Source organism: Gigantopelta aegis, chromosome 9, assembly GCF_016097555.1.
Source record: "Gigantopelta aegis isolate Gae_Host chromosome 9, Gae_host_genome, whole genome shotgun sequence".
Classification (NCBI taxonomy): Eukaryota; Metazoa; Mollusca; class Gastropoda; order Neomphalida; family Peltospiridae; genus Gigantopelta; species Gigantopelta aegis.
The window spans coordinates 55,052,530-55,067,171 of NC_054707.1; the positions used below are offsets into that span (position 1 = coordinate 55,052,530).

Sequence of the window (14,642 nt, forward strand, 5' to 3'; positions counted from 1 at the left end):
TATGTGGATACGTTTGTGTGGAGTATGTGGGTACGTATATGGAGAGTGAGTATATGGCTACCTTTGTGGGGAGTAGGATATGTGGCTTCGTTTGTAGAATTTGAATATATGGCAAAATTTGTAAAACTTGAATATGTGGCTAAGTTTGTGGAGAGTTAGTGTGTAGCTAAGTTTGTGAATAGTGATTATGTGGATATGTGTATGTAGAATGAGTTACTCAATATGTGGATACGTTTGTGTGCAGTGAGTATGAATACGTTTGTGTGCAATGAGTATGTAAATACGTGTATGTGAAGAATGAGTATGTTTGTGTTGAGAGCGTATGCGAATACGTTTGTCGAGAGTATGTGACTGTGTGTGCAGATAATATGTGGCCACGGTTACAGAAAGTGAGTGTGTTGCACAACTGGTTTGTGAGTGTGTTGCACAGCTGGGTTTTTAATGTGTTGCACAGCTGGGTTTTTAATGTGTTGCACAGCTGGGGTTTTTTTAAGTGTGTTGCACAGCTGGTTTATTAGTGTGTTGCACAGCTGGTTTATTAGTGTATTGCACGGCTGTTTTTGTTTTAGTGGTTTGCTTAGTTCTTGTTGGGGTTTTTTTGGTCTCTTCCAGAACATATGGTGTCCTACAAAAAACTGCGAGGAGGAGTGGAAGTCATTGATGCAATTCCCAAGACTGCGAGTGGCAAGATCATTCGCCGTGAGTTGAGAGACAGAGCGAAGAAATGACGTTATGTTACATGTACCAGGGACGTTCAAGCTTAAAGCCACTTAAAAACGAGTGCACCATGACACTGCCTTACACTTTTAAAACATAAAACAACCAACATCACACAATCGAAGTACATGTATTGTACATAGATTTTATGGGACTAGGTACCTAGGTTTTATAGCACTAGGTACCTAGGTTTTACAGGACAAGGTACCTAGGTTCTATAGGACAAGGTACCTAGGTTTTACAGGACAAAGTATCTAGGTTCTATAGGACAAGGTACCTAGGTTTTACAGGACAAGGTACCTAGGTTTTATAGGACAAGGTACCTAGGTTTTACAGGACAAGGTACGTAGGTTCTATAGGACAAGGTACCTAGGTTCTATAGGACAAGGTACCTAGGTTTTACAGGACAAAGTATCTAGGTTCTATAGGACAAGGTACCTAGGTTTTACAGGACAAGGTACCTAGGTTTTATAGGACAAGGTACCTAGGTTTTACAGGACAAGGTACGTAGGTTCTATAGGACAAGGTACCTAGGTTTTACAGGACAAGGTACCTAGGTTCTATAGGACAAGGTACCTAGGTTCTACAGGACAAGGTACCTAGGTTTTACAGGACAAGGTACCTAGGTTCTATAGGACAAGGTACCTAGGTTTTATAGGACAAGGTACCTAGGTTTTACAGGACAAGGTACCTAGGTTCTATAGGACAAGGTTCCTAGGTTTTATAGGACAAGGTACCTAGGTTTTACAGGACAAGGTTCCTAGATTTTACAGGACAAGGTACCTAGGTTTTACAGGACAAGGTACCTAGGTTCTATAGGACAAGGTACCTAGGTTCTACAGGACAAGGTACCTAGGTTCTATAGGACAAGGTACCTAGGTTCTATAGGACAAGGTACCTAGGTTTTATAGGACAAGGTACCTAGGTTTTACAGGACAAGGTACCTAGGTTCTATAGGACAAGGTTCCTAGGTTTTATAGGACAAGGTTCCTAGGTTTTACAGGACAAGGTACTTAGGTTCTACAGGACAAGGTACCTAGGTTTTACAGGACAAGGTACCTAGGTTCTATAGGACAAGGTACCTAGGTTTTACAGGACAAGGTACCTTGAAACCCACGTGCTGTCGATAGAAGACTTGAGTAGGTGTTACCACATTTTCCCCGCAGTGCATTTGAGCTTTACCACTTTTTATTTCTTCTTCTTGTATATGTTTTTTACATTTTAGGTTAATATTTTATTTTGGTTTTCGTGCTCATTTCCAATTGAGGTTCAAGCATGTCAGCTTGGGCAAATACCTCAGCTAATGGACTGTCTGGTCAGGACAGTGGGTTAATAGTTTGGACAGAAGTGGATTGAAGTTCTTATTGAGCTGCTAAACTCACTTTGGGTGAAAACCAGTTAAACCGAACTACTAAATGTAAATCTGACGGCTTTTCCACCACAGTTGCAAAGGCAATTTTTTTAAATTGTGGTTGCGCTTTTACGACAATTCACAGGGAACGTTTGCTGATTTGACGAATTAGTGATTATGTGACTGATTTACAACAGATTCATTTTTATTTTACTTTTACTTTAAAAGGTGCTCATGTGATTCTTTTTACTTGGTATTGTTTTTGTTACAGTTTATTGAAACTGTTTATAGACGCAATCATTGCAATTCCACTTTTTGTTTTTACAAACTTAGTAATCGATTCATTTGAATGAATGTTTAACGTCACCTCCGCACAATATGTCGAAAATTTCGATCTCCCAAACTGAAGCGCCAATCCCAGTCGAATTGCTATACAAACTAGTAATAACAGACATCAAAAACTCAAACCTCGAAAACTCGAAACATTCGATCTTTCAAACTAATGTTTTTGGTTGCTCCATAAAGATTTAATAGATATTGCACTTCTAAAGCTCTACAGTGTTAAAGCTAGTGATGTTCCAACGATCGATTAAAATCGAAACTTGATCGGATTGGCTCTTACGATTATAAAAATCCATAATCGATGATAAAAGTGACGGAAATATACAGTGGTTTGGGTTTGTTTCACGTGTACATAAAGAAACATTACATTAAATAGTTAATAAAAGTACTATTTGCCATTTGTAGGGTGCACACGACAATCGGAACATGGTGTTTATAATTCAAAGTCTTCTTATGGCCATGGAATTCTAACCGATTGTGTAATCGAAAGTTGATCGGTTGGTGCTGACCGATTATAACCGATGATCGATGATGAAATCCCAACCGATTCCCATCACTAGTTGAAGCTATGAGTTGTCAGCCAGATGAAGCGCGGGTGTCTCGTCTGGTCTTGACTGTCAGGGATTCACGTGGTAATGACATAACCAATGATCGATGATGAAATCCCAACCGATTCCCATCACTAGTTGAAGCTATGAGTTGTCAGCCAGATGAAGCGCGGGTGTCTCGTCTGGTCTTGACTGTCAGGGATTCACGTGGTAATGACATAACCAATGATCGATGATGAAATCCCAACCGATTCCCATCACTAGTTCAAGCTATGAGTTGTCAGCCAGATGAAGCGCGGGTGTCTCGTCTGGTCTTGACTGTCAGGGATTCACGTGGTAATGACATAACCAATGATCGATGATGAAATCCCAACCGATTCCCATCACTAGTTCAAGCTATGAGTTGTCAGCCAGATGAAGCGCGGGTGTCTCGTCTGGTCTTGACTGTCAGGGATTCACGTGGTAATGACATAACCAATGATCGATGATGAAATCCCAACCGATTCCCATCACTAGTTCAAGCTATGAGTTGTCAGCCAGATGAAGCGCGGGTGTCTCGTCTGGTCTTGACTGTCAGGGATTCACGTGGTAATTACATAACAGATAGCCGACTAAACAAAACAACTGATTCTGTGTTTGGGTTGTTGGTGTTTGTACATGGCGGGTGACCTCGTTACGTATTACAGACACAGTCAGGTTACAACTTACTAGATTATTATGTTGGATATTGGGTGTCAAACTGGCAATGTTTTAACCCATCACGGTATTTACTTGATTTTATTATTATTATTATTATTATTATTATTTTAAAGATGTACTAAATTATATGAGGTGCTACAATATGAATAAAATACGTTTGCACTTTTAGATATTTACAACTATACCTTTTGTATTGACACTTGTGGCGAGTTTGTCGTGGTTTGGCGAACATCAGTGTCGTATTCAGGAGGGATCACAGCCTAGCGCTCGCCAACAATTTGACTGGCACTACCGTCTTCTATGATATCACATTCACTTAACGTAAGGCGTAAAAAAAAAAAAAAAAAAAAAAAAAAAAAAGTCTAGAAAACGATCACGACCACTCGCTCAACTGAAAATACCTCACAGAAAAATACTTCATAAACTGGTTTATGCGCCTCCGAATGACGGTCAGGTCAGGCTTTAATGGGACTGTCCTGGATTTCCTGTATTGTAAGATGTTTCCGACTAATAAAACCTTTTAAAAAGTCTATAAATACGCATTAAATATATTTTTTTGTTTACAATATCAGTGACTGTATATTCAATGTGTTTCTGGTCGTCTTAATATTTGAAAGAAGCCCAAACTGGATTTTGGCTTCAAATAATTTCATACGTAAGCAAAACAAATTGTTTAGGAAATAAAAATAAAATTTAACCTAGTACAAATACTAGAACGACCAGAAACACGTTTAATATACAGCTACTAATATTGTATGCAGAAAAATATATTTGATATGTAATTACAGTCGTTTAAAAGTCTCTGTTAGTCATTAACATCTTACAAATTGCAGCAAACTCAGGACTCTCCCAGGTGCACATTCAGAGCAAGCTGTTGTAGCTGACGCTTGTCATAGGCGCAGGTGTCGACTTCCTCTGGCTCATCCGTCCAGAACAAAAGAAAGGGGTTGGGGTGGGAGAGAGTTGTCGCCCGCGTTGGCATGTGCAAGGGAGCACAAGCAGCCCAACCAGGGCCCATGTTCCCGAAGCTATCGTTATGCCCAACGATATCGTTAACAGTTCGTTGACAAAACGTTGATGACCTCAAAGGTATCTGTATGGACGTCGTTACCATACTATACGATATAAAGTCATACCATAAAGTCATACCTTTTCAACTAATGTTCTGGGACTGGATGACCTACTGCGGGACGTGCTTCTATTAACTGTTTCAGTAGTACATTTAACACATTTATTAGGAGAGTCAAGGGTTGAACAACTTTGTGCAGGTGCAGGTGCAGGTTGAGGTTGTGATTCAGGTGGACGTACAGATGCAGATGAGTCACAACTCGACGAGGTGTCAATTTCGTGTAGTTATTCCCTCTATGGCAGTTTCACCCAAGATGGAAATAACCTTTTCCTCTATAGGTGTTATGATACTAATATGACCGCCTCCCCCAATTTGTATTTTTATTTTAGTCTATGTTGTTGTTCCTTGACCACTGATGCACAATCGCGCCACTTAAACGAATTTCGTCAACATTTCTCTTCACCGCCGATACAGCGTTGACGCTGGCCGTGGCCGAATCCATACACCTTTTTATTATTATTTGTAAAACAATCACTGAACTTGGCGTAAATGGTGTAACGGTGAATTGTCACTGAATCCACCAGTGATTCTAATTCTTGGCAAGTAAATTGCGGCCTTCTCTTTCGTTCCTCTTCCATGATTACCGACAAAATGTATGTTACCTTCTTAAAGTTGCCTGCGTGCACATTCATTGCACGAGAAACGCATTAGACTATAGACTACACAACGACATGAGGATTTGCTTTATTACGACAAACTTTAGACGACAACGTAACGATGGTGAAACTACACCTTTGGCTAAAACGAAGGAAGGAAGGAAATGTTTTATTTAACGACGCACCCAACACATTTTATTTACGGGTATATGACGTCGGACCTTTGGCTAACTTCGCTCACTATATCGTTATGTTGTCGTTAGCATGGTTTTACGACATTGGTATGGCGTAACGACCGACACCTCAGTGAACATGGCCCCAGGGTCGGTAGTGGAAAAGGTCAGAATGACGACATACAATTTTTTTTGGTGTGTGTGTGTGTGTGTGTGTGTGTGTGTGTGTGTGTGTGTGTGAAGAGGGTGGGTGGTATTTGTCAAACCGGTCTTAGACGTTGCGGTCTTTCTAAAGGCAGTTTCCGAAAGATGGTTCTGAAAAGTGTCAGTCCTCCTATAGACAGCGATCCCACATGCAATACAAAGACCATAAAAGGCTGAGTCCACAGTGTTGTCCCGATGAACTTCGTGCAGACTTTCATGCACCATTCTAAATGAAAAGTTAAAAAGTTTTGTTTTCTTTAACGACACCACTAGAGTACATTCATGTATTAATCCTCGACTATCGGATGTCAAACATTTGGTAATTTTGAACTATAGTCTTAAAGAAACCCGTAACATTTTAAGCAAGGAATCTTTTATATGCACCATCCCACAAACAGAATAGCACATACCACGGCCTTTGATATACAAGTCGTGGTGCACTGGCTAGAACGAGAAATATCCCAATGAGCCCACCGACGGGGGGTCGATTGTAGTCCGACCGCGAATCAGGCGAGCGGTTTACCACTGGGCTACGTCTCGCCCTCATTGTAAATAAATGAATGAATCAATAGCCAAGGTATAAAACATACAATGGCTATTGGGTATTAAAGAAAGGTAAGTACATTAATGAATTAATGAATGAATATCAATTTACCCCCCCAATAAAAACAGTGTAAAAGTACCCCCCCCCAAATGAAAACCGTGTAAAATTAAAACTAGTTTCTTTCTTCAAATACTAGTACTTTTTTCACACGTAGTATTGTAAAATGTAGTTTTAAGTCTATAAGTACTTAGAAATTCATTCAGTATAATACGTCATTAACCTCCATTTGAAATATCACCTGGACACTAACAGACTAACAGACGTCATGGTGCCGATTCAGTAGAATATAGTACTTTTACAAGGTACTTTAAACAATCCAGTCTCATAAAACACGTGGCGTCTGCCAAATCGACACACTAAAGGCAACGCCACACGATACGAGTGCCTCGAACGAGAATACCCGATAGCATAGCAACCGATGAAATCGTAATGTTGTCTTGTCACAATCGGCTATTCTCGTACGTGGCACTCATATTGTGTTGCCTCGCCTTTAGTCAGTACCTTCGGTTTCTACAGACATTAGGACGACTAAGAACACACTGGGTGTGCTGAAATGAATATTCTAAACAAGAAACTGTCAGTTTCCATCAGAACTACCAAGGGGTCAAGTACCTTTAAATCGTGAAGTGTACATATCACTAAAGACTGAGTCCAAAACAAATCCTTTGATAATATTTACTGCCATTAAAGCTGTTTTATTTGGCATCATTACAGCTACTAATATCTTACTTCTAAAATAGACCTCGATTTGAGCAGATAAAAACAGTTCAATTTGATGTTTTCAAACGGCGATATTTTGTCTACATGATGTACATTGTTTTAAGATGATGTTAAATGTTTGTCTCTGTCTCGTCTCGTCTCGTCTCGTCTCTCTCTCTCTCTCTCGTTTCCCACTCTAGCACAACAACAATCCTATATTTGACGTTAAATACCTTTACATCGATAATTTTCGAGCTCACTGATAAAAAATTAACATATTAAAGGGACATTCCTGAGTTTGCTGCAACGTTTATGATGTTATCGACTAACAGAGACTTTTTAACGATTGTAATTACATATCAAATATATTTTCTGCATGAAATATTAGTGGCTGCATATCAAACATGTTTCTGATCGTTTTAATATTTGTACTGGGTTAAATTTCATTTTATTTCCTAAAATATCCAGTTTGTGCTTCTTACAAATATTAAGACGACCAGAAACACATTGAATATACAGACACTGATATTCTAAACAAGAAAATATATTTAATATGTAATTTTAATCGTAGAATTATTTTATTAGTAGGAAACATTTTACAATGCAGCAAACTCAGGAATGTCCCTTTAATCACTAATACACACATTACAGGAAGAAACCCGTCAGCAAATACGTATTTAACCGGCACATTATTGAAACCCGCTACATTTTCCAATTGGTAGCAAGGGATCTTTTATATGCACCATCCCACAGACAGGATAGCACATACCAAGGCATTTGATATATCAGTCATAGCGCACTGGCTGGTATGAGAAATAGCCCAATGGGTTCACCGACGGGGATCGATCCCAGACCGACTGCGCATCAGGCGAACGCTTTACCACTGGGCTACGCCCCGCCCCTTGTATACAAAAAGACCGGGTGTAAGTACTAGATAGCTCGCCTGAAGTATGAGTATGATGTATCTTCGATTGAATATTCCTCCGTCCCTACCAGTGCTCCACCCTTTCCCGTGCTGAGTGGCATCTGATAAAACGATCATAAGTTCATAATTCAGTGGTCAGCAGTTCAAAAGACAATGGTCAAGCAGTCCCCATCTAACCATAATGGGCCATAAACTATTTGTTCATATGGACAAAATATGGCCACGACCTCTGCAATTGCTTACCCCATTTGGTGAGAAAAATGAAAACTAAATATTTTGGGAGCGCACGGCAAGGTGTGATTTCTATTTGGACCGCTGTTAATGGCGGAGAGATTTTCGCGCGCTTGTCCACATGCAGACTATTATAGGTTGCCTCGCACCAAAACTGGGTCTTCCAGGTCACATTGACAGAGAGAGAGAGAGAGAGAGAGAGAGAGAGAGAGAGAGAGAGAGAGAGAGAGAGAGAGAGAGAGAGAGAGAGAGAGAGAGATTGGGATGAAAAAAGTGAGAATGTGCCACATCGAATGTCGTCTCACTCGCGACAGTCAACGTAGCTAAAAATACTAAAAAGTAGTATACATCGCCTCACAGAAATGATACCAAAATATGGTACTATAATATATCTAACTGCACGCACGCACGCACGCCACATATTCCCATCGCTAGTTGTGCTTGCCAGAATGCTCATAACGTTTTATAAAAATGTTAACTTTGTCTCCAATGGAATCTGTTTGTGTGTGTGGCAACCTGTACTGAATGTGTATGACACACATCGACAGCGCAGCGTTTGTTCGTTAGCAATAACAACGGTGCACCGTGGGATCCCAGCTCGCGTCGCTCTATGATATTAAAACAACGACACTATGTCCATGATTGCCAACAACGTGTTTTTCGTTTTCACTTCAAAACGATCAATTACACAAATGAGAAGCTAAACTCCACGACACGACAAACGATACACCTTTATACTGTAATTTACAGCTCTACAAACGACACATACATTTCCAGGTATAACTCACTTACTTTTGAAGACATCTTCTGTTCTTAATGAATAGTGCACAACAAAATAAAATGCACACATGACACAATGGGTCGAATTTACGGAGACTGGTTTTTTTAAACGAATGTGTTTCAAAAACAGGCTTTGTAAATTCGGGCCGAATATGTTGGCAAGAAGCTATTTACAATTATTAAAATTATCAAAAGCGTACAACTCGTGATCGTTTTAGTTATCGCATAACCCTCCTAAAAGCCTATAACCAGAAAATTGTTTTTGAAGACCTATTTGTATGGAAAAAAAATCGTGTTAAAAAGTTCACACTCGTTACACTTCTCACAACGTTCAGTTTGTACGCTCCTGAACAACGTTTGATAATTGGTAACGGTCCTTTAATACAGTTTTCTTTTAGAGAACAATACAGATTTCGTAGACAAAAAATAATTAGGGAATGTTTTTGTATGTTCTTGGGAGTGACAGTCCTCCTCCAGGCGGTTACGGATCTCCTAGGAGAGTGGTGGTCCTCCCAACGACGAGCACACCTCATAGTGGATCATGGAAACAATCACGACTTTGCTAAACATCCTTTCGACTTGCGCATATATGCGATTTTGATAATGAAATACGGTTTTGTCGTTCAGATTTGATGTTTTTAATTTTTCTGAGTAAAAGTATTTTTAACAAACACACTGTAGTATCCAGGATTGAAATAATGTTTCATTTATTGTTTCAGGTACATCAGACATTGGTTTTCAAGGCATTACTATTCATTAAAAAGAACCCTAGTATAGTGGTCCGAAAAATCCAAATGCGGATAGGATAATGCTGGAAGGAACAAAGAGTAGACACTATTCCAATTGATATACACTTTAGAATTTGTATATTGATTTGATAGCTACTTTATTCATGTACCTACCTTTGTTTGACATCCACAGCCGATGTGTTTCGTGCTGGGGTGTCGTTAAACATTCATTCATTCTATTGCAATATAAGGAATTCATCCCAGCATACAGAATGGATCATGCTACTTACACAGACTACCCTGAGTTTATAGCCATGGAACAGTGGAATACTCTGCTGACACGCAAACCAAACAACAAAACCGTAATATATGGTCAAGACCGTATCTCTGCACAGTGCGGAGTCGAATGGATATTTGGTAAAATAGTGGTTGATTTTAGGAATCGTTATCTAGTGTCTCACCTATAAGAGGACTGTCACTCCCGAGGAGATAATTTACTGGAGATTTCATCTCTCTTGCACCGCCAAAAGAGGACTGCCATTCCCAGAATAATCTACTAAATGAAAACTATCACCGGACAAAGCCTACCAGAATAAGTAAAGATATACATATTTGTAATAAAATTGTTTAAAATCGTTTAAAGGTATTAAATCAACGCATCGAAACATTTTAGGATTCCTTTTGCCCATATTATTTTCACTTTTTGATGGTTAGAAGGAAAACTAAATCGATATATACAAAATTGTTTCATGTATAAATAAATTTTGAGCTACTACAAATATTAGGATAACCAGAAATACATCTGTTAAATATATAGATTTTCATATTCTTGACAAGAATGAATGAATGAATGAATAAATGAATAATTGAATGAATGAATGAATGAATGAAAAATATTAATGCTCGAAAAATACATCGGTTATTGGATATCAAACAATGATAAGTAAATCAATAAATCGACGATCAACATCAATATAAAAAGTCAAAGGTTAAATTAAAACACAGTATAAAGAGCTGTGCAAGAAATACAAATATCACAAATAGGTGTAATTAAAATTTAGAATTCAGTATCTCGCAAAACAAATTCAACACAAGTTCAGATGGAATCAAAATCACATTTTTCGTACCAAATATATCTTTCCTCATCTGTTATTCTAAACAAGAACATGTAAGTATATTTCCAATTGTGTGAACTAGTATTAGTCGAAACAATGGTACAAAGGGCTACAAACACAAGATAGTTCCTTTAATTTTCTTTAATTTTAACATGTAAAACGCAAAACGATGTATATAAAATGGGTACGGTTATAGAATATGTCCGCCACCTAAATACAACCATTTACTATACACTAAATAACGAATATGTAATTTTCGATAATTTTAACTACTCTGACGATTACTAAAATAAAGCCAATATTAATTTCTATTTTATTTTATTTTAGGAACTTTGCGTTATTTTGTGTTTTATTTCAGGAACGGTTAGGGTTTAGTTTGTTTTAGGAACATAGGGTCGAGTGATTTTCTGTTTTACTTTATTTTAATTTAGGAACTTTGTCGGTCGATTGTTACAGAGGAGTGTTGATAGCCTACACGGCTACAGAGTGATTAGGGTTAGCAAGGGGGGCTGGGGGGGGGGGGGGGCTGCCCCCCCCATAAGTCTTGATGTCCATATATATATATATATTTTTTTCTTTCTTTCTAAATAAATAATTTTATTTTCTTTCTTTTTCCCCCGCAAAAACCCATGCCCCACTTTTTTTAAGAATCCCCACCAAAAAATCCCTCTTTTTACAAAAGGATTAGTGGCGGACAGATTCTATAACCGCTCCATAAAATGTACAATTGTTTGTTTTTGTCATTCGTGGCAGTCGTCATTCTCGACAGAAGTATGCGTTTTTCAAAGTATCGGGTTTATAAAGTCGATTGTAACGCGTGTAACTCCCACCGGAAGTTAATGAGCTCACTGATTGATATGCGCGCGCCTGTTGTCACTCATCAAATCTGACGAACGGAACACAGAATGCGCAGCGCGAGCCAATAAGAAAGCAGTACTGGCGATACTGACATGTCCCACAGTTACTCGAGTCTGTGAGACCGTGGCGCCGAATATAGCTCATTGATAGTTAGATCTACTGAATAACGCGTCTTCTGGTTTTACCTTATAAACTATAAAGTTCGAAAGAAGAAAAGTAATAATGATGATAATAATAATAATAATAATAATAATAATAAATTAATAAAAATAATTCAAATAACAAAATTATATTATTTAAAGGTATAATATATATATATATATATATTATATATATATATATATATATATATATATATATATATATATATATATATATATATATATGTTATTACCAGAGTGTTTTCCGGTATTTGTCAATATCATATATTAAGAATAAAAAATTGTATTATGCGAGCATAATACATTATTTTTTATTCCTAATTATATGATATTGACAATACCGAAACACACGAGGGTAATAATCTCTTTATCATATAATCTCAAATATATAAATATAAATAAATATATATACATATAGTCAAACCTGTCCTAGGGGCCACCTGTAATCAGCGGTCACCTGCCTTAAGCGGCCACTTGTTTCCCTCCCAAACGATTTATAATGTAGATGCACAGCGATAAGGTGCAGCAAATAACCGATCTTCACACCTTCTATCCCCTCATCTCTACTGTGTAACAATTAAGAAAATATGACTCTGCAATGCATCTAATTGCCTCTGGGCAGGCTACGAACTGACATATGTATATTCACTTACTATGACAATACACCGCATGAAGTAGGAATTAAATAATTAAATAGAAAAAGAAAACAAACTTGTTGAGAACGGTTAATTTGATAGATGCCATTAGCATTTTTGATGACGGAGACATGTCTTAAGTTGATTTATAGTCAACTGTGAAGCACACATCCGTTGATTAGCAGTACAGACGGTAAAACAAGAAACAATAACAAATGTTTTAAAGACTATATATGTGGCAACCTGTAATCAGCGTTCACCTGTCTTAAGCGGCCACTTTTATCTACTCCCTTGTGTGACCGCTTAAGACAGGTTTGACTGTGTATGTATATATATATATATATATATATATATATATATATATATATATATATATATATATATATATATATATATACATGCTGCTAAATTATATATTATATATATACTACTCAAAAGAATTTAAGGGTCAAAAATTTATAACCAAATAAGTTTCAGAGTGTATTAGATTGATGATGTAAACTACACCAAAAATTTAATTTATTGTTCCATATTTACAAAAAAACACAAATAAACGTCACTGTATACAAGAAAGTCACATGACATGCTGTCAAAGTTGAAGGTTGTCAAACATGGATTTTACACATTAGAACATTCGTTTAATAGTGTGTGAATCCACCCCTGGCGCGAATACACTCGACACATCGTTGCCTCATGCTGTTGATCAGACGTCTGAAGAACTCTTGGGGAATGGCCTGCCACTCTGCCATAAGAAGTTGACCCAGATCATGAAGGTTGGCCGGAGGGGCATGGTTATCCCGAACTCTCCTGCCTAATTCGTCCCAGGCGCCCTCTATTGGGGCCAAGTCAGGCGAATATGCTGGCCAATCCATCCTGGCGATACCTTGTCGTCTGAGAAAGTCCGTTACCACCCTGGCGCGGTGGGGTCTGGCATTGTCATCCTGCAGAACTGCCCCGCCGCCAATCTGCTGAAGGCCTGGGAGAACCAACGGCCGGATAATCTCATTCAGATAGCGGATTCCATTCAGATTGCCATCCACCACATAGAGGGGGGTCCTGTGGTGGATAGAGATGCCGCCCCACACCATGACGCTGCCACCACCGAACCGGTGACGTTGTCTAACATTAACGTCAGCGAAGCGCTCCCCAGGACGTCTGTAGACACGAACCCGACCGTCGTTGAACTGGAGACTAAACCTGGACTCATCAGTGAACATCACTCGACCCCACTGAACACGTTGCCACCGCAGATGAAACGTACACCAGTGACATCTGGCCGTTCTGTGACGTGGTAGGAGTGGTGGTCGAACAGCCTGGCGACGGCAGCGTAGATTATTGGCTCTCAGACGATTGCGTATGGTTTGATCAGACACTCGAGTTCCCGTCGCAGTCCGCAGATTGTCACGTAATCGGCGTGCAGTGGTTGTGCGTTGACGTAGAGCCATATTGGTGATGTAGCGGTCCTCTCTATTTGTAGTGCTTCGGGGTCTTCCCGAACGTGGATGATTTCGAACAGAATTCGTTGCTTGGTACCGTTGCTACAGTCGGCCAACGACACTCTGACTGACACCAAGTCTCAGAGCAACATTTCTTTGCGTATTGCCATCCTGAAGCCAAGCAATAGCCCTTCCTCGATCTTCGATAGTCAGTTGAAGTCGTACCATTGTCGAATTTGGAGTGTGCACCGTACACGAACGCAAGCTCCAATTATACGGAAATTCAGCATTGGGAACATGGAATACACGTGCAAAACGTGCAAATGAAGTGCTTTGTGAAAAAGCAAGTTATGGGCACTTAGCAGACCTTTCGCTTTCGCGCTAATTTACGTGCAAATGTAAGCATGTTTTCGCCATTAGAACTAGTCGACAGTGTCAATGACAGTGGATTTTAATTCATTTATGGGTTGCTTAGACCCACTTTCGTCAAAATGGAACAATACCATGCGTGACATTATGGTCTAGCTAATATAATTGACATTCAGAAAATAATGTCGAAAATATCGTCTGACCCTTAAATTCTTTTGAGTAGTATATATATATACATGTATATAGAACTGTAAATGAACATTGTAAATTTGAAACAAAAACCATACTATTTTCTTTCTGTTCATTTCACTCAATTGTATAAACACGTAATGTCAAAGAATG

General features: G+C 38.7%; 1 protein-coding gene and 1 long non-coding RNA gene across 3 annotated transcripts in view; one reads left to right on the forward strand and one right to left on the reverse strand.

The window, feature by feature from the left end:
• Positions 1-10,331, forward strand: part of LOC121380943 (4-coumarate--CoA ligase 3-like) — a 45,414-nt gene extending 35,083 nt beyond the window's left edge. Inside the window, exons 12-13 of one of the 2 annotated variants that reach the window (XM_041509988.1) lie at positions 613-699; positions 9,718-10,331. In XM_041509988.1, coding sequence (XP_041365922.1) covers positions 613-699; positions 9,718-9,758 — 128 coding nt within the window. In that variant the 3' untranslated portion in view covers positions 9,759-10,331. Of the gene's footprint in view, positions 1-612; positions 700-2,815; positions 3,826-9,717 lie in introns of those variants that run through there. The other variant, XM_041509987.1, reaches the window with a different exon arrangement.
• The window catches only part of LOC121380946, a 57,444-nt gene continuing 48,560 nt past the window's right edge, over positions 5,759-14,642 (reverse strand). The window contains exon 4 of the long non-coding RNA XR_005959020.1: positions 5,759-5,985. This is a non-coding gene — a long non-coding RNA (uncharacterized LOC121380946). The remainder of the gene's footprint in view (positions 5,986-14,642) is intronic.